Source organism: Esox lucius, chromosome 11 (genome assembly GCF_011004845.1).
Source record: "Esox lucius isolate fEsoLuc1 chromosome 11, fEsoLuc1.pri, whole genome shotgun sequence".
Taxonomy (NCBI): Eukaryota; Metazoa; Chordata; class Actinopteri; order Esociformes; family Esocidae; genus Esox; species Esox lucius.
Window position 1 is genome coordinate 27,314,863 of NC_047579.1, and position 17,941 is coordinate 27,332,803.

General features: G+C 42.1%; 1 protein-coding gene across 2 annotated transcripts; it reads left to right on the plus strand.

The window, feature by feature from the left end:
• The first annotated feature begins 6,310 nt into the window (after positions 1-6,310).
• On the plus strand, positions 6,311-17,890 carry LOC105012934. 2 transcript variants are annotated; one of them, XM_010874100.4, is made up of 2 exons: positions 6,311-6,979; positions 15,419-17,890. In XM_010874100.4, exon 2 carries the CDS (start codon positions 15,438-15,440, stop codon positions 16,740-16,742), a length of 1,305 nt encoding a protein of 434 aa, XP_010872402.1. In that variant the 5' UTR covers positions 6,311-6,979; positions 15,419-15,437; the 3' UTR covers positions 16,743-17,890. The 2 variants fall into 2 exon arrangements, with proteins under 2 accessions (XP_010872402.1, XP_010872403.1); XM_010874101.4 differs by lacking the exon at positions 6,311-6,979 and adding an exon at positions 13,118-13,902.
• The last annotated feature ends 51 nt before the right edge of the window (positions 17,891-17,941 follow it).

Here is a 17,941-nt window from a genome sequence, read left to right on the forward strand (position 1 = left end):
TCATAAAGTGTGCATTCGAGCCCTACTTCCCAAAAATGTAAAAGCACTGCATTGGTGCAGGAATGGCACGAGAAAGTCTCCATATACTAGTCATGTCCTTACAAATCCAGGTAGGAAAGTGAACAAGTTCAGACTTCAGGAGAAAGGACAGATAATTGGCACTTCAATCTGTGGGCTTTTCTCAATGTTTGTTTGCTAACTCCTTCCTCCACTTCATCCAGGTCTCCTCACCTTCTTTTGAAAAGGTCAAAGGTTGTCAAGGAGAAATGGAACAGAAAAGATACATTTACAGGAATCTCAAATTAAATGTTTAAACTTATTTTAAAAAAACATTGTTGTGCAACACATTTGATGGAAATAAAGGATAATTTGAATATAATTTTTAAAAGTGCGTATTTTTTAACCAAAAGCAAACCTTATTCAAATAAGAGGTGGCAGATCATCTGTGAGGGATCTTTTTATTGACAAAAGGTGTTGAGGAGGGCAGGACACTCACTCCTCTACTTGCCTAAATGAAAGTGCAGTACATTTTCCTCAACCCCTTATGGGTTTCAATATCACCGTCCATTTCATCCTTTTTTGTCATGAATCTTGTTCAGGGCAGAAATCAACCCAAAGGCAAACTTTTGGTAATTGGTTGATTCTGTGACTGAAATTCAATCTTTAAGTGCTTAAGGGTCAGATTTAAAGTTAGGAATAGGTTTTGGTTAAAGGTATTGTTTAGGGTTAAGGGTCAGATATGAGTTAGGTATAGGTTATGGTTAAGGTAAGGGTATTGGTTAGGGTTAGGGGTCAGATAATAGTTAGGTATAGGTTATGGTTAAGGTTAGGGTATTGGTTAGGGTTAGGGGTCAGATAATAGTTAGGTCAGGTTATGGTTAAGGTTAGGGTATTGGTTTGGGTAAAGGGGGACATCAGCTGGAGAGAGGATGAAGGAGAAAGGACAGAGAAAGATTTTCTACTCTACTTTGATGTCTGATGCATCCAGGTGTACTCCCACCCCTCCACTGGGTGGCAATAAAGGACAGGGGGAGATTGACTCCACCTTTGTCACTTTTTCCACCTCCCCAGGTAGAAAGTGACACTTAAGCACAGATCTAGGATGACTTAGCCCATACTCAAAAACAACCTTAACCTGAAGAATGCTCAAATACAATTGTAGGCGGAATAATTCAAAAGAAACATCTGAGCAGTTGATATCTGTCATTAGAATTACATGGATTCCGTAATAGCTTTATAAATAGATAGTAGTGGAGATGTTTTTTTACATCAATGGAATAAAGCCCAGTCTGATTCCTCTTGTGTAATGAGAGTGAAGTCAATAGTTTTCCTGACTATTTTTAAAGGGCTGCGTGCTAGTGTCTGCCTTGAGTGATGAAGGAACACGTAACAACCAGTACTGTAGATGACAGTGTGCAGTATGTATGTAGCCAGTGTACAAAGGGCCGGCATAATGATAGGATGATGGAAGGAATCCCACTAACCTGGCTTACATTCATCCACCCACACACATCCACACACCGTACCTCACATATGGCTGACACACCTTCTGACACAGGGAACAACACAAAGATACTGACACACCGAACTCCTACAACACACACACACACACACCCTGTCCTGTGGGACTGACAGATGGAGGGAGCGGAGGAACAGAACAGCGACAGAGGCTTGTGGAACTGGGCCGGTCCTTCCTTTGTGGAGTGGGTACGCTGTAAGCCTATCCTCTGCTAATTGCCAGAGCGGGTCACATACAAAGTCGGCTTGTGAAAGGCTATACTGCGGGGTGTTGTACAGTGAGTAAAGTTTACAATGTGTAACATTTCTCCTCTGGCAGAGGGAGAAAAGGAGAAAAGAGAGGAGATAAAGGGCTGGGGAGATTTGAATAATGGAGAGGTGCTTAAACAGATGAATCATGGGTTGATGCAATTATGAGAGTCAACTATGATCAAGAGCGGAGCCAGGCGAGTCAGATAAAAGAGTGAAGTACAGATCTCTTTATTTGAGCCAGTTCTCCTGAAGCAGCAGCATAATTTGAATGTTACTGAAGTTGTAAAATGTCCATTATGGCAAATTAATTCTGAAATGCTTACGTAGAGATTCAAATCTTTACAGTCTTTTTTTGTATTCTGAATACACCACAAGTATGCATTTCCTGCTGCCCAGGAAACTTCTGGCAACAACCATATATTGGTTTTATTTACCCTTTTTCTTTTAATTCATCCTTTTTTCCCTCAAATGAGCCTTGGCCAAGAAAGCAGCACACCTAATAAACCCAACATAAAACATAAGAAATAACAAAGAATGTAAGTTAAAATGCTTGGATGTGCATCAGTGAGTTTAAAGAGCAAAAAATAAAAAAATAAATGCATCATTTGTTTTCAGATGCCCTTCAATCCATGATTGAATAAGATGAGACAGTTCCAGGTCCTTTCTGCAACGTGTTCCAAGATGACGGGGCAGCCAAGCTCAAAGAGCTCTCACCAGACTCTGTTATTGTGTTGGGGACATTATATATAACACTGAGATCGTAGTAGGACAGAGAGCGGTGGTCTTGCAGCGAGAGACCAGTGCTGCTGATATCAACCAGGTGAGTTATGTGTCCGTGAGGGTCGATGGACAACCCGGCCTCAGTGGAAACAGGTGGTCTAAGCCACTGCTTCTGGGGAACGTACAGGCTACAGTGTGGGTCAGGATCCCCTGTTCTTCCAGCAAAAAACGTTTTCTGCAAACTGTGGAAAATGCCTGTATTATATGTACAAGATATGACTCTGTAGTCAGTGCACATAAACCGGGTATATGTGAGTTAGTTAGTCGGGCACCACTGAGTTTTCCAGATAATGTAATGCAGATCCTCCCCAGCTCCGGTTTCTCCCCTATTCAAACCTGTTTCTCATTAACGATTAAACCGAAGTTACTCCTCTGTTCCCATAATTAAGGCATTCCTTACATCCAACTCCCCTCTTATTTTCTTCTAGTCCCCGTGGTCACTCCCACACTTTCTACCCAAGGTGAACCATACACGGATTTGAGTTGTATAGATTTGCGTTGTGTGCAGACGTGGGGGGCGGGGGTTGTGTGTGTGTGCTGTGTTATTTGTAGCTGCGTGTAAATGTTTTTAATGACTACGTGTATGTATGTGTGTGTAAATGTCTATTTGGGTTGGTGTGCGTGTGTGTGGCCTGTTTTAGAAGCCCACACCCTCTTGGACACTTCCTTTTCAGTGAAATTCAATTTCAGCCTTGAATGATTATTCCCCACCTGTGCCATATACATGTCTATTATGGAGGGACACCTCAGAAGCAGAGCTCGGCTGTTACTGGCGGGGGGGGGGGCAAGGTGAGGCGATCTTTCCAGCAAGACAGACCCAATCACACATTCATTATCAAATTGTATCCCCCCTACCCTCGGTGACCCCCAACCCCCCCCCGGACCTTTACCTTAATGTCACGGCGGCGGGGCCGTGGCGTGGCTGGCGAGGACGACTGGGGCGTTTCCTGGCTAAATGGGTCAGATTGCGGTGAGTGGAGCATTACCCCCGAAATGAGAAACACATGCGGCTGTTTTCTCGTACCCCGGTCTGAAAAAGAGGGGGAGGGGGTGGTGGAACTCCTGAGGATTTCGAGGTAATGAGAGAGGGACAGGATTGACTTCTGTTTCCATGTAGGCCTCCATGTCTACCTGATACAGCACCGGATCCTACATGTTGTAACCGTCACCGGGACTCACCTTGAATAGGGCCTGCGTTCTCCTGCCTTTCTTTCTCTGGTGTATTTCCATCATTTGGCCTGGTGCTGCTATTTCGAAGGATCCTTTTCTCTTTGCATTCGATATTAGCCACTGCATTGTTAAGGAAGAACCCGCAGGTAAGTATTTTAACGTTAATACTCGTTGTAGCCTCTGCATTTGCCGGGTTCACCCTCATACGATTTTGACAAATGGGTGTACGGAGAAGAGGGTTATGAGGGCACAGTGGGGAGAAAGGGAGAGGGAAAGTCACACGAAGATACCTGGGAACATGACAGGAGACACAGAGACCTGGAAAGAAAGCAGGAGGGGGAGAGAGAGAGAGAGAGAGAGAGAGAGAGAGTGAGAGTGAGAGTGAGAGTGAGAAAGATACCTCGAAAGATAGCAGAGAGAGAGTGTGAGGGGGAGAAGGAGGAATGAGCGTTAAGGAAGGATTGCCACAGCCTGGGGACAAGGGGGAGAGGGGTGAGTCCAGTAATTGACGTTAATTCTGACGCATCTGCCTCCGTGCCCCTGGTCTCTGGTGTGGAGGGACAGACTGTACCCCCCTTGACAGACTGTATCCCCCCTTGACAGCTCCGCTATTTGCAATAATTGCCACAATTACACTGATATTTGGTAAAATTGAGGGGATATCCATTGCTATAGTAATAAATCCATGTCTGATGGCGGTGTTTGTCAGGAAGAGAAGAGATGGACTGATTGGTTTAATCTGTAACATTGAGGGTTTTTTGGAACGGACGCTTGGCCTAGGGCTGTGAGAAGGTCACAAGATGTTATCAATTTTTATAGAGCTTATTGGATTGATGCAATATCATGTTTGTACTTCTCTGTTGTTAGATATTGAGCCGAGCATACCATAGCTACAAGCGACAAATGAGAAAAATGGATCACGAGAGTTATCAACTTACGACATTTCAAGAGTCTCTGTGAGTTTAAACATCACATTCTGTAAGTGTATTAGCAGATAATGATCAGATGGTGTTAAAATTGCTTAATGGGATGGGGAATAAATGACCAATTCAGCTGTTGCAATGCCTTCTAACTTGGTTCTGGTGGACAGAAAGAGTGATGGAGAGACGGAAAGAGTGTGAGAGTGAGGGGACAAGGGAGGGGGAGGTAAAGAAATGGGGGGAGAAAATGACTTTTGTCCCTACATTTGCGTGTGTTGCTCTTCCTCTCAGGGTCTTTGTTAGTCTGTCATTTCTGATCAGCACCTTGCTAAGTTGTCTCTTTCTCCCACTCTCACTGATGTATGTACCCTAGGGCAGAAATATCTAAGAGCATACAGGGCAAGTTCAGACAAAAAGGCAGAGAGAGAATGGTGGGAGTGTCAATGACTGACATAAATGCACAGAGGGAGGAATGCATAGAAGGAGACACCAGAGGAAGAACAGCAGAAGGAGAAGATATGAGGTGCTAACACCAACATCTAATTTTAGTGCCGCTTCTGTGTGTGTGTGTCTGCTTGTAAATGTTTTGCGAGAGAGTGTATGTAAGAGAGAGTGTGTTTAGAGAGTGTGTGCGCATGTGTGTGAGTGTGTGAAACACTAGCAGTCAGTCACAGGGTGATAGATATCAACATCCTTTAGGGCCCAGTGTATTGACAGCGGTACACTGCATTTCAGCCAGTTCCACTATAAACAACTGACCCGTTTAGCCGTTGGAGTCCAAAAAACCCTTTTCACTCTCCTCCTCTTTCTGTGTCCTCTTCTGTCCCTATCTCTCCCATCCCAAAACTCTTTCATCAGCTCTCTCACATGGGGCAGGGTTGTAACACAAGCCTCCCCTCTTTTGTCTCCATTCTTTTCCTTATCCTTTCATCTTTTTAAACATTCAGGGGGAGAGGGTTTTTTTTTTGGGGAGGGGGGACACCACTACTTGTTAAAGGATAGAAAGAGTGTGTGAGAGACACAGTGGCAAGGGGAAAATACGGCCTTCCTTTGCTCATCCACCAATTTCTGGTTTTCTTTTCATCATGGGTATTTAATGTGAAACAATTCAGTGTACAGCTGTTATTCGAGGTGGAAGAAGTGCACATACTGTAGTAAATAATGTGAAAACCCATGTAAGTTAATTGTCGGTCCCAAATTCATTGTTTTTATTTTACATTAAATTATTTTCCTTTATCTGTTGTCTGACCACTGTAGGTCATACGTCTGTCTCTCACACGCTGGCAACTGCTAAATGATACCGGCTACTATATCTATCACAATTGCGGTGTTAGCATGAGTCAAACACAGAAGATTCCCCCATTTACTTCGGAAGAATAGATGTCAAATTGCCTTGAATTTAATTAGGTGGGTGTATTAACCTATAGTTTATGATGTGTTAATGAACTGGACTGTAGGCCTGGCTCTAGTTAAAAAAACGAACTGGATTTTACTGAAAAAAGAATTGAGTGGAGCAGACACTGGTTGTCTAAATCATCGTTGTCACCCACATTTTGTCCTATCAGGGCTTCTTGATTGATTAGTTTTCAATATTAGTTCAGCAATCTGTAAATAATAACATACGTTACTACCAATGAAATCAGCAGCTTGGCTCACGCTGTTTGGAGATGTACATTATTTCTTGAGAAACTTGGCATTCAATATCTCTCTCACAGATGTTCCTCGTCCTGTTTTTTCTTCTGTGCTCTCCCCCTCTGTCCTTTACCCCTTGGAAGAAAAAAAAAACGTATTCGCCCCGTCTTGTCTTCACTCTCCTCCGCTCCAACAGCTATTTGCATTTAGGCTACAGGCGAAGATTTTGAGAACTCAACAAGAATTTGACAAACTTTTTGATCCCAGCGTAGCTCACGGACCAGCACCGCTGTCAATATTTCGAGAGACTTCGATTAGTTTACTCCGTGTCGACTGCATTTTCGACCAAGTTCCTGCTTTCATGGAATACGAAGAACATCTCAGGATTAGAGATCTTGACAGGATCATGCATGGAATGGTTATTTTTCTTTTTTTACAAGTTTGAAGCGCGGTTTAGGACAGAGCGGTTAAACGCTACGTATGTTTTAATTCCAGTGGTTGTTTATTTGGTTAAATAAAATTTGCTATGGCTATTTGATAGAGCACACAGTTTTGAGACGTGTAAATTCAATGTGAATTGAATTATGAAAACGTAGCTTTCTCTTTTAAAGCAATTTTGTGTTTTACCACATTTGCAACTCTCTTGGACCATAATAATCAATGCGGTATCAACTGGAAGGACGTGTGGTCTGGATCTCAACAAAACGGTACGAATTTACAAACTCTAGTTCAAGTTTATGCCAATTTGGTTTATGTTGATTTACACGAGTAATGGCACTTCGTAGCCTAGAAAGACCGCAATTTACTGTCAGTCGCTGTTTTCTCTTTTCACAATATTATTTAAATACGAGCCCGCCCAATCATAATCTGCAGGTGTAGGCTAGATCCCACACGTTGTCAGGTCATCAGGCCAACTGAGCCATAATCTGCTGAAATAACAAAAATAACGACAGTCTAGAAATGGGCCTACACTATGTATACAATATATATGAATAAATATATATATATATAAAACAGCAACAACAAATGTGTATATATACAGTGGATATAAAAAATCTACACACCCCTGTTAGATGCCAGGTTCTTGTGGTGTAAAAGAATGGGACAAAGATAAATAATGTTAGAACTTTTTCCACCTTCAATGTGACCTATAATGTGAACAATTCAATTGAAAAAAAAACTGAAATCTTTAAGGGGGAAAAATGAAAGATAAAAACAACCTGGTTGCATAGTAATACTTTGTTGAAGCACCTTTTGATTTTATTACAGCACTCAGTCTTTTTGGGTAGGAGTCTATTAGCATGGCACATCTTGACGTGGCAATATTTGCCCACTTTTCTTTGCAAAAGCACTCCAAATCTGTCAGATGGCAAGGACATCTCCTGTCCACAGCCATCTTCATATTACCTCACAGATGTTCAATTGGATTCAGGTCTGGGCTCTGGCTGGGCTATTCCAAAACGTTAATGTTCTTCTGGTGAAGCCATGCTTTTGAGGATTTGGATGTGTCCTTTGGGTCGTTGTCGTGCTGAAAGGTGAACTTCATCTTCAGCTTTCTAACTGACGCCTGAAGGTTTTGTGACAAAATTGCCTGGTATTTGGAAGTGTTCATAATTTTCTCCACCCTGACTAAGGCCCTGGTTCCAGCTGAAGAAAAACAGCCCCAAAGCATGATGCTGCAACCACCATGCTTCACTGTGGGTATGGTGTTTTTTGGGTGATGTGCAGTGTTGTTTTTGCGCTAAACATACCTTTTGGAATTATGGACAAAAAGTTCAACTTTGGTTTCATCAGACCATAACACATTTTCCCACATGCTTTTGGTCGTGCAGTTCTTGGTAATGTCTCTGTTGTGCCATATTTTCTCCACTTGATGATGGCTGTTTTCACTATGTTCCATGGTATATCTAATGCTTTGGAAATTATTAGAAATTACTAGAAGATTTCAGTTTTTTTTTTCAATTGAATTGTTTACATTATAGGTCACATTAAAAGTGGAAACATTTCTGACATGATTTATCTTTGTCTCATTCTTTTATATCTCAAAAACCTGGCATTTTAACAGGGGTGTGTAGACTTTTTATATCCACTGTATATGTATTTATATATATTGGGTTTTTTTTGTTTAGTTTTTTGTTGAAACAATATACATTGTTTACAAAGTCTTGTATAATAACAAAAACATAAACGTTAAAGATCTGGGTCATTCTATGAAAATGGTGGATTTATGACCAGCCAATTTACAAAACGTATATATTGAAATCAGATTAATGTATTTTGATGTTTACTACATTAAAGACCCAAAACGTAATTTTCCTGTTTTCTTAGTGATATTTTGTGACTACTACATTGAAATTCCAATCAGAAAATGAAAGTAATGCTCTTTTTGTGTAATGGCTGGTGAATACTTTGTCTAATGGTTAGTTTCTAGTTAGACAAAATATAACTCAACCTTAGGAGCTGTTTATGAAAAAAAAAATATCCTGGAATATCCGCCTTTTCAGAAGGGATATAAGGTTTGGTCTGATATGTTACAACACAAATGTGATTTGATTGTAATAGACCAAGGGCTGTTCATCTGGAAGAATAACTTACAATTTCCTTCCCTCTACTGAATTTCTTGCCTTCTGCCAACAATAGCATTTTAAGAGGTAAAGGAGGCTCAGGGAAACAAATAAAACTGTTTTTAAATAAACACAGGGATATATTTGACATGCAGTGATGATATATTGTTGCAGGCAGAAGTTTAAATGGTCATTGTACCGTTCCAAGGCTGTGCAAATTGGCTCATTCCCATCTGAGGTGGATGGATAAGATGTTTGACAGGGTTGTCAAGTCTTGATGCGATTAAGCAACTCTTTGAATCAGGGTTGTTGGTTGAAGAATGAGCTCTCCTACAAACGCACAGGTACCAGTGAATACTTCCTGGTTAAGAGCAGTGTGATAAGAAGCAGAATAATTTGTGCAGCTGAGGACAATTCTCAATATTCAACTCTTCCAAACCTGGGTGTTCCTGCATTGAAACAGAGGGGAGGGGAAAAATGGGCTTCAGTTTGTCTTTTGTCACTGGTATTAAGCTGAAGATTGGGACCTGTCCTCTGAGGCACTTTCTTCCAAGCTGATCTAATTCTCAACACACTGCTCGCTCAACCAAGAATTCGCCGACATCATAAAACTTTCAGGAGAATGGTTCTCTGGGCATTGCTGAGCCGAACTGCACCGCCCATTTGTGGCAATCTTTGTTATTTTCAATATGTCAGAAAAGGTAAAGATATGGACAAAATTTTAGATCGCCACGAAATAACCACACAGCAACGCAAAACCTTACACAGCTGCAGTTCTCTGTAGCACTGGACTTACTATATTATTTTAGTAATTTTGGCTTTCCAGAATTGAATTGACCATCAGTATTACATTTGGAATTGTTTTATATCAAGGTAGACAAGGCTGATGTTAATATTAACATCCATGTTTTGTTTATGTTTATTCACAGATTACATTTTTCCTATTGTCAATTATTTAAAGTATTTAGTTATACTTGATATTTAATAACTAGGACACCTAAATACTATCCTTTATCATCATTAAAAAATATATACCCTTGACTAGTTATTCTGTATATTAATCAGCCAATACTATAAAACTGTGTTCTGAAATATGTTAATAAGAGTTTGATTGAAATATAACTGATTTGCCTCATATGTAAGATAACAATGACCGAGGGACGTTAAATGAACAAACCATACAACCCTGTGCAAAGTTATAGGTTTTTACAATTTCTTGTGAAGGTTTGAAGATTAATGTGAAAGGTTCCTATACATTGATTCTAGTTCTAGTGAATGAATGTATAGACTCAAAACTAAACCCCATTCTTCCATATTTTTCACCAGAAATTAACGACTTTAGTTCTTCACAAATGTAAGAATAGAAACTGGTTGAAAAACTTGTCAAACGTATAATTAAGCTTTCAGTTCAACATAGCTTTCATTTGTCACCTAATTCAGTGTGGTCTTAAGAGCCTTACACGCTGATGTCAACATGGTTATCTTTTATGGAATTTCAACAAGACAGCTGTTCTAAAGTCTTGAATAGCTTAATAATAATCATAGGCCTAGTCGTTTAGATTCTGGAAGAATGAATGGCCATATAATTCATTTAAATAACCATTGAACAGCAGGACATTTCCAGATTATGCCTTCAACATGCTGTTCAAGCGTGTCCTGTTGCAAGGACTGTGTGCGCCACCTTTTCAAATGGAAAAGGAAAACATTATGGGTTTTGCACTGATGATTAAGTGGAAACATAGTACCATATGTGGAATGTTGCCTTCATGGAGGCACCTTTCTGGCAGACAGCTTCATTGACACTGCTGCCTTCTCACTATCAGATGGCCGGTCACTTAACCTTAGGGTCAGTGCCTGATTACATTTGACAGGCCAATAGAAATATTATGTTTATATCCTATTGCTGTGTGTACGTTTGAGTGTAGATAGAGTAGAATGAGAGAAATCTGAGTGGAGACGTTTGTCCACACAAAATTCACTTTGTGAGGCTAGTGGTGAAAGTTATGCTTAGTTATTTAAGGTTAGGAGAATGGATTTTAGTTAAGGTTAGAGGTTAGGATTTCTTTTTCATATCACCCAATTAGTTGTCATGAAAAATATAGTAAAATCAAGATGTGTGTGTGTGTGCGCGCATGTGCGTTCACATGCTGTGTGTTTGGTGTTTGTGTGAAAAAGTGAACTGATTGAACTGTATGCAGCCTGAAGGCCAGAGCAGAGAGGGGCTAGATAGTCGGATAAACAATCATAGACCTGGTGTTAATGGTGTGTTTGAACAGTAGGACAGCTACAGTGTTATGTGTACAAGACATGTGACATGAGGCTTTTACCGAGTCTCAGAGCATACTTAAAGAGAGGAAAACAAAGACATTTACCTGCTCCAGGGTTGTCTCTATTGCACACACAACAGGTGTCACAGCAGGAAGTTGACCTCTGTCCCACAATGCACTGACTTATCTGGTCAATATGCACGGATGGTTTTACTGCACACGAACACACACATACAAAGGCCGCTCCACAAAATGAGAGCCTCTTGCATACCATTTTGTTTTAAGTAGAAATGATGCATGCAAAATCCTGTTTTATAAATAAATACTTGCGTAAGTGCTGAATGTCCCTCATTGCATCCTTGTGACTTATAGTAACATTTGAAACATTTCTTTCCAAGATTTCATCATTACCCTAAAGTTCAAGTTACTTCAGATTATTAAGATTTGTCAAATTAAATTGTCAGTTTTGTTACATTACAGTCCATTTCAGTCACCCCGGTTGGTCAGAACTGTTTCCGGTCATCCCTGTTACAGTAAGGTCTGTTAAAGTCAAACCTGTTACAAGTAGGTATGTTAAAGTCAAACCTGTTAATGTCAGGTCTGCTACAGTAAGGTTTGTCACAGTTAAACCTGTTACAGTCGTGTCTGTTAAAGTCAACTCTGTTACAGTCAGATATAATAAAGTCAACCCTGTTACAGTTCATTCTGTTAAAGTCTTTAGTGGCCTTTAGTTAGGTCTGTTACAGTCAGAAATGTTACAGTCAGGTACATTACAGTCAACTCTTTTACAGGCAGGTCTGTTACAGATAACTCTGATAAAGTACCTGATAAAGACATTTCTTTCTTTTAACCTCTTGAGAGGTTGTTTTTAGGTTAAACATATGCTCTTTATGACAAAATGGGAAATGTAGGCAATATCTTTCCTTTTTTTAAATGACAAAGTTACTAGTAAATAGTCACCCAGTTTGTGGAACGCCCCACATATTATGTACACAGGGTTTCATGTCTGTTGACTTCAGAGAGTTGTGATTATCCCAACTGGTCTGGGCCTTGACTGAATTTATTATATTACCTAACACAGACATATAGACATCAGGCCCATTATCCACACATGATGAGTATTAGGTGTTAACAGAATAATTACACAGCAGCCACCGCCAGGTGTGGAGACAGGTTTATATGGGCTTCGCAGGTTTAAATGTCCTTCACATGTAACTAGCTCAGACATATACAGAAGCAGCAATTTGTAATGATCAGCTTTTTCACAGTTAGGCCTGTTATTTTCTGTCTTTATTTCAAAATTAATTTGAAAATCACAATCAAGTTTTTTGGTTTTAGGGCTAACATTGTCTGTTTTGTTAGTGTTTTGGGGGGTTGCTTTGTTTGGTCAATGTTTGGGGATTAGATTGTTTGTTTGGAGGTTTGGATTATTTCTTATTTTAGATGTTTAAAGGTATCATACTTGTTTTCTTCTACTTTCTGAATCTTTGTAGATGGTGTGTGTTTGATTTGGGGTAGGGGGTGGCTGGGTTGTCTGTTATGTTTAGAGAGGGTTTGAAATGTGCCTTCTGGTTGGGAGGGTTTCATACAGAAGGCCAAACAGTTAGGATGATGCTTGTCTGGCCTTGCAGAGAGTGTAAACGGCGCGTGTGATTGCAGCAAATGGACCATGATTATGAAGAGCTCCTGTGCTATGTAGTATGCACCATTTGCTGATACTGTCTCCAATGCTTGTGTCTGCCTGCCTGCCTGTATGTCTGTGGTCGGTCTGCCTGTTTCAGATTGGATCACCAGAAGACCTTACAAGCAGCCCTTCCACTAAACACACATTCAATTTGTCAGAATAATCCATTTCACAAAAATACGGAGCATGATTGAATAGTTGATCATTGTTGACCTTACTCTTTGTCTCTCTGTCTGTCTTTTTCTCTTGCTTACTGTCTCTCTCTGTCCTCGTCTCTTTATTCTCTGTCTCTGTACCTGTCCCTGGCTTTCTCTCTCCCAGTCTCTCTCTCTGTCCCTGTCTTTTTCTTGCTCTCCCTGAACTGTAGTGTATTCTGACATTCTCCACATGGCACAGTATGTGTTAGTCCATAATTGACAGTTTGGTATGCTGTGGCCTGGAACAAACCAGAACCCAGATAGACACTTTAGAACATGAAAACCTTCATTTGCAAACAGCACACCTGTGTTTGCAAGCTTAAAGAGGGCCCCATACCAATAAGAGAAAACAGGAAATGAGTCCATTGATGTGTTTTATCTCTGGGTGAAGACAAATCCCATGCAAACATGAATGAATGGCTGATGTGTCATCTAATGCCCCTCCATCTTTCACAAATTACTACTGTATTGTGTACCAGGCGTGGCCAGATATAGTACATTTCCTGTCATTTCTCTCTCTCCCTCTCTCTCTCTCTCCTTTCTTTCTTTCTTGTTCTTTCTGTCTTCTGGCCCGAGGACAGCTGAAGGGAGCCTCCAGATAGTTTACTTGCATCCCTGACATTCTGAGCATTCCACCTTCTTTTTTACTCTTTCTAAATGTCCTTCTCTCAACATAACAACAGAGAGAGAGAGAGAACTAGGAGTGACACTCAGCATTGGGGAAGTCAGTTAATCTCTGTGTATGTGAACGGCTCAGCCCTTCCCTCCAGGCTATGCTCAAACCCTACATCCCTGCCTAAGCTCTTTGTTCTGCCACCTCTGGTCTCTTGGCTATTCTACCCCTCAGCTCCCCCTCAGCGTGGTCCAAGTTCTTCTCTGTCCTGGCACCCCAATGTTGGACCTGCGCTTCCCCTTGAAGTAACGACAACCCCTTTTTTTTATAAATAATAAACATAATACTTGTGCTTAATTATGTTATTTTCTAGTGACTTTGCTGATTACTATTCACTGAATGTGTTCTTATTATTGCTAGGTTGTGTGCAGGGCCAGCTCTAGGCGAAGAGTCGCTTAGGGCCCCAGACCGCTAGGGGAGAGGGGGCCCCAAATCAAATTCTGCTTAGGGCCCTCAAAAGGCAAGAGCCGGCACTGGTTGTGTGCTTCTCACTCCTAGCTATCTAATGATGAATGGACTGACTGTAAGGAGCTCAGCAAAGGAGTGTCTGATAAATGACTAAAATGTAAGGACACATGCCGTCCCTGAGGAATCCTCAGTCCAACAAACTATTCCAGCATAACGTTTGACACATGATATGCCACAGCTGTATGCAACAGGTGTTGTCAGGAAAGCGGCAACCCAGGGGAAGACATGTGTTGTGGCTGTGCTGATGGTGTGGGCCAGCATTTGCCATTGAGGTACTAGAAGCTAAATCTGTTATCCTTGCTGCTACACACGTAACATCAGACCAATGGGATAGTTGATATTCCAACAAGACACCGTAGCTCAGTCAATAGGTTATTATTCTAAATCCAGGTTGTCCTTAAATGTCATAATACGGTGGTCTGTTTTGCCCTCTGGTGGCAGGTGTGAATGAGAGGAGATTGGAATTTGTCCTCCGTCGTGTCGCTTATCTGTCATTGTCGTAGTGGAGGGAGGTTGTGATGTGAACATTCCCAGAATGTGGCCAAGTGCCTGGATTCACTGGAACCACTGTGACTTGGTCTACTAGTATTTCTGGTTTCACTTTGTTAAAGGTCCCCAGTCTTCATGATTAACCACCAGTCATAATAAACATTCAATGATTAATTCATTTATTACTATGCAATTCCTCATTTTCTGCCACATGGCAAAAAATGTAATGGACCAAAGCATGTATGTTTATTATTTTGCAACATGTGTGCTTTGACAAATTGATATGCACCAAACCAAGTCTGTTTACAGTCTGGACCAAACAGAATACTTATTTATGTAGCTTGCGCAGCGGAACGACTGAAACTACAACCATTAATTGTTTTATGTCCTTAAAAGTTTGACAAAGGTTTGAAACCGCAAGGCCACATCGCGTCTGTGAGTTTTAATTCTTTTCCTTTGGCTGTGGAATTTACAACCTGCTGTCTGCAGACATGAAGACTGTGGAGGCTCCGTCTGAAAGCCAACCAGCCAATAGGTTCCTTTTGCAGCCCGCCCATTGCTACACAGTCTCACATGGATAATTGACATTGTTGCAGTTTTCCAAATTTTCCATGAGTTCTGCCAAGAATATAAAGCTTTACCTCAAGGCAGATTTTTGCACCAGCGATGGGCCGCCTTTTTATGAGTCCGTTTACTGCATTGAACAGTGTTTTAACTGTTTATGTTTTTCTCTTTCTCTCTAATAACTCTCTCTCTTTCTGTCTCCTTCTGTCTCTCGTTCTGTCTCTGTAACTCCACCTCCAGTTGATACGTGTTGGGAGTGATGCACTGGCTTCCCCTGGTTGCCATGGTGATTGCCTCGGCCCTGCCCTTCCCTCACAGCCCTGTGGCCAGTACTGTTGCTGTGGTAACAGAGCCTGGCAGAAGCCTGGACAACCACACAGAGAACCTCGATGACTCCAACGCCACACTTCCTGCATCTCAGGCCCCCATGGACTACAACTCCCACAATAATGCCTCACATAAGGACTACAATATGACTATTCCTGGCAAAGCATACAATACAGAACACCTCAGCACAACAGGTGTGGATAAGAAATTAAATTACCCCTCTAAAATTAAGGAAAGGGCCCAAGCTTTGAAATGGAAGCAAAAACAACAACGGTATCAGTCAAAAAGCAATTTTCATAGAGAAAACATAAACAGTGTGGGACTAAACGTAGATTCTAACACGGAAGTAGAAAGACTCAGGAGCACCAACGGCAGTGAGCGTCAGTACTACTCCTCCCAGGATAATTACGTACTAGAGGACTATAAATCAGAGAGCAGCAGAGCTGGAGATGACATTAGCCCTCGTCACTCTCCAGACACCAGGACTGATAAAGATGATCTCAGACCTCCCAGGCTGTCAGAGAAAAGCCTGGGAGGTTTACAGGAAGAGGAGGAACTGCTGTTTTTAGATGCCCATCCGCGGGTCCTGTTCTCCCCCTCTAATTCTCCTCCAAAGCACCCGCCCCTCCTCCTGATGTTGGAGACGGGTATGCTGCCCGAGGAAGGAGAGGATGAGGAGGATGAGGTGGCAGATGCAGACGGACACACAGAGGGTCACGGGGACAGAGAGACGGAGAGGAGCGTGCCACAGAGCCGGGTAGACGCCCCCGGGGGTTCCCCCCACCCCGCCCCCAGGCTGAAGCGCTCGCACCTCTCTCACACCGAGAAGCCCGTGTGCGACGTGCAGAGTGACTGGGTGATGGACAAGAAGATGGCCATCGACAGTTACGGCCGCACGGTGAGCATCGTGCCCTTCATCAAGACGGCCACGGGCCCCCTCAAGCAGTACTTCTACGAAACCACCTGCCGCAGGCCGGAGCAAAAGACGAACGGGGCGCTGCCGCAAGGGGCCGGGGCGTCCGCGGGGGAGGCGACAAAGGACTTGGGCGTGAACGGGAACAGTTGCCTGGGCGTGGACAAGAAGCAGTGGGTGAGCGAGTGTAAGGCCAAACACACCTACGTCCGAGCCCTGACATCCGACGCCAACGGCCTGCAGGGCTGGAGGTGGATCCGCATCAACACGTCCTGCGTTTGTGTTCTACTGTCCCGAGTCAAAAGGCATCACAGGGGAGGATAGCGACGGGAGGCGCGGCGGACGTTAGCGAGCGTAATGCTCGGGACAGTGGATGCGCGCGTGCGCGCGTGCATGTGTTAGGTGTGTGTTACTCCGGCCCTGGCTCTGTCAGCTCTATGGCTGAGCCTTTCCTGATGGACCACAGTGGCCGTCAGTCTGTGTTTCTTCCCTCCATCCAGTCCTGTCCGCCTCTACCCAGGCCTCACTCGGAATTACAGACCTCTCCATTCATCAGGCATAGTGCAAGTGACTACACGAAAACAAGAAAACCTCAATGATAGAACCTAGGGAAAACTGTTATATGAAATAGGGATTTTGTAAAAGTACTGTTTGTTTCCCAATATTGTTTTTATATCACACGTTATTGCTGATTAATACTGTATGTAAGCATGAATGTTTGATATTAATATATTTCTTTATACATGTACAATATGTGAACAGTTTGCTTTTATCTATGTATGAAAGTATATTTCTATGTATATTTATAGAGAAAGGTACTTATAGATTTTGTTGTTACATGACTTGAGCGATGATTCCCGCCTCCGGCTTCTCTGAACAGGATAGAAAGGTGCCCCCTGGTGACATTTTATTCTAAGCCCTGACCATAACCAGTTCTCCTGTGTGAAGCCATCAAGAGAACATTCTTAGCCCTGACCATAACCAGTTCTCCTGTGTGAAGCCATCAAGAGAACATTCTTAGCCCTGACCATAACCAGTTCTCCTGTGTGAAGCCATCAAGAGAACATTCTTAGCCCTGACCATAACCAGTTCTCCTGTGTGAAGCCATCAAGAGAACATTCTTAGCCCTGACCATAACCAGTTCTGCTGTGTGAAGCCGTCAAGAGAAACATTCTTACGGAGTGCATTAATAGTGACGAGTACAAAACAAGATCCGAGCTCAGTGGCGACTTCGTGACATCCATACTGTTGTCACGACAATAACGCTTCTTCCACAGTGTAGCCAGTCATTATCAGAACAGCTGTGTGACAGGAAAGTATCCAACCTCACAAATGGTTCTCAAATAGTCTCCCTGTTGATCATTAGAACTGAAGAATTCCAATCACCTCTGATTGCAGTTTGAACTCTGCTCTCTAATCACAAAGAAGCTATTGTAAAGGCTTTGTGTTATGCAGTAAAACATATTTATACATCTGTTGTTTTTTTTTTTATAATACATATATGTATATTGTAAAGGACTGTT

Bases quoted from the DNA above. Each gene is read 5' to 3' on its own strand.
- LOC105012934 (XM_010874100.4), top strand. From the start codon at position 15,438: ATGCACTGGCTTCCCCTGGTTGCCATGGTGATTGCCTCGGCCCTGCCC.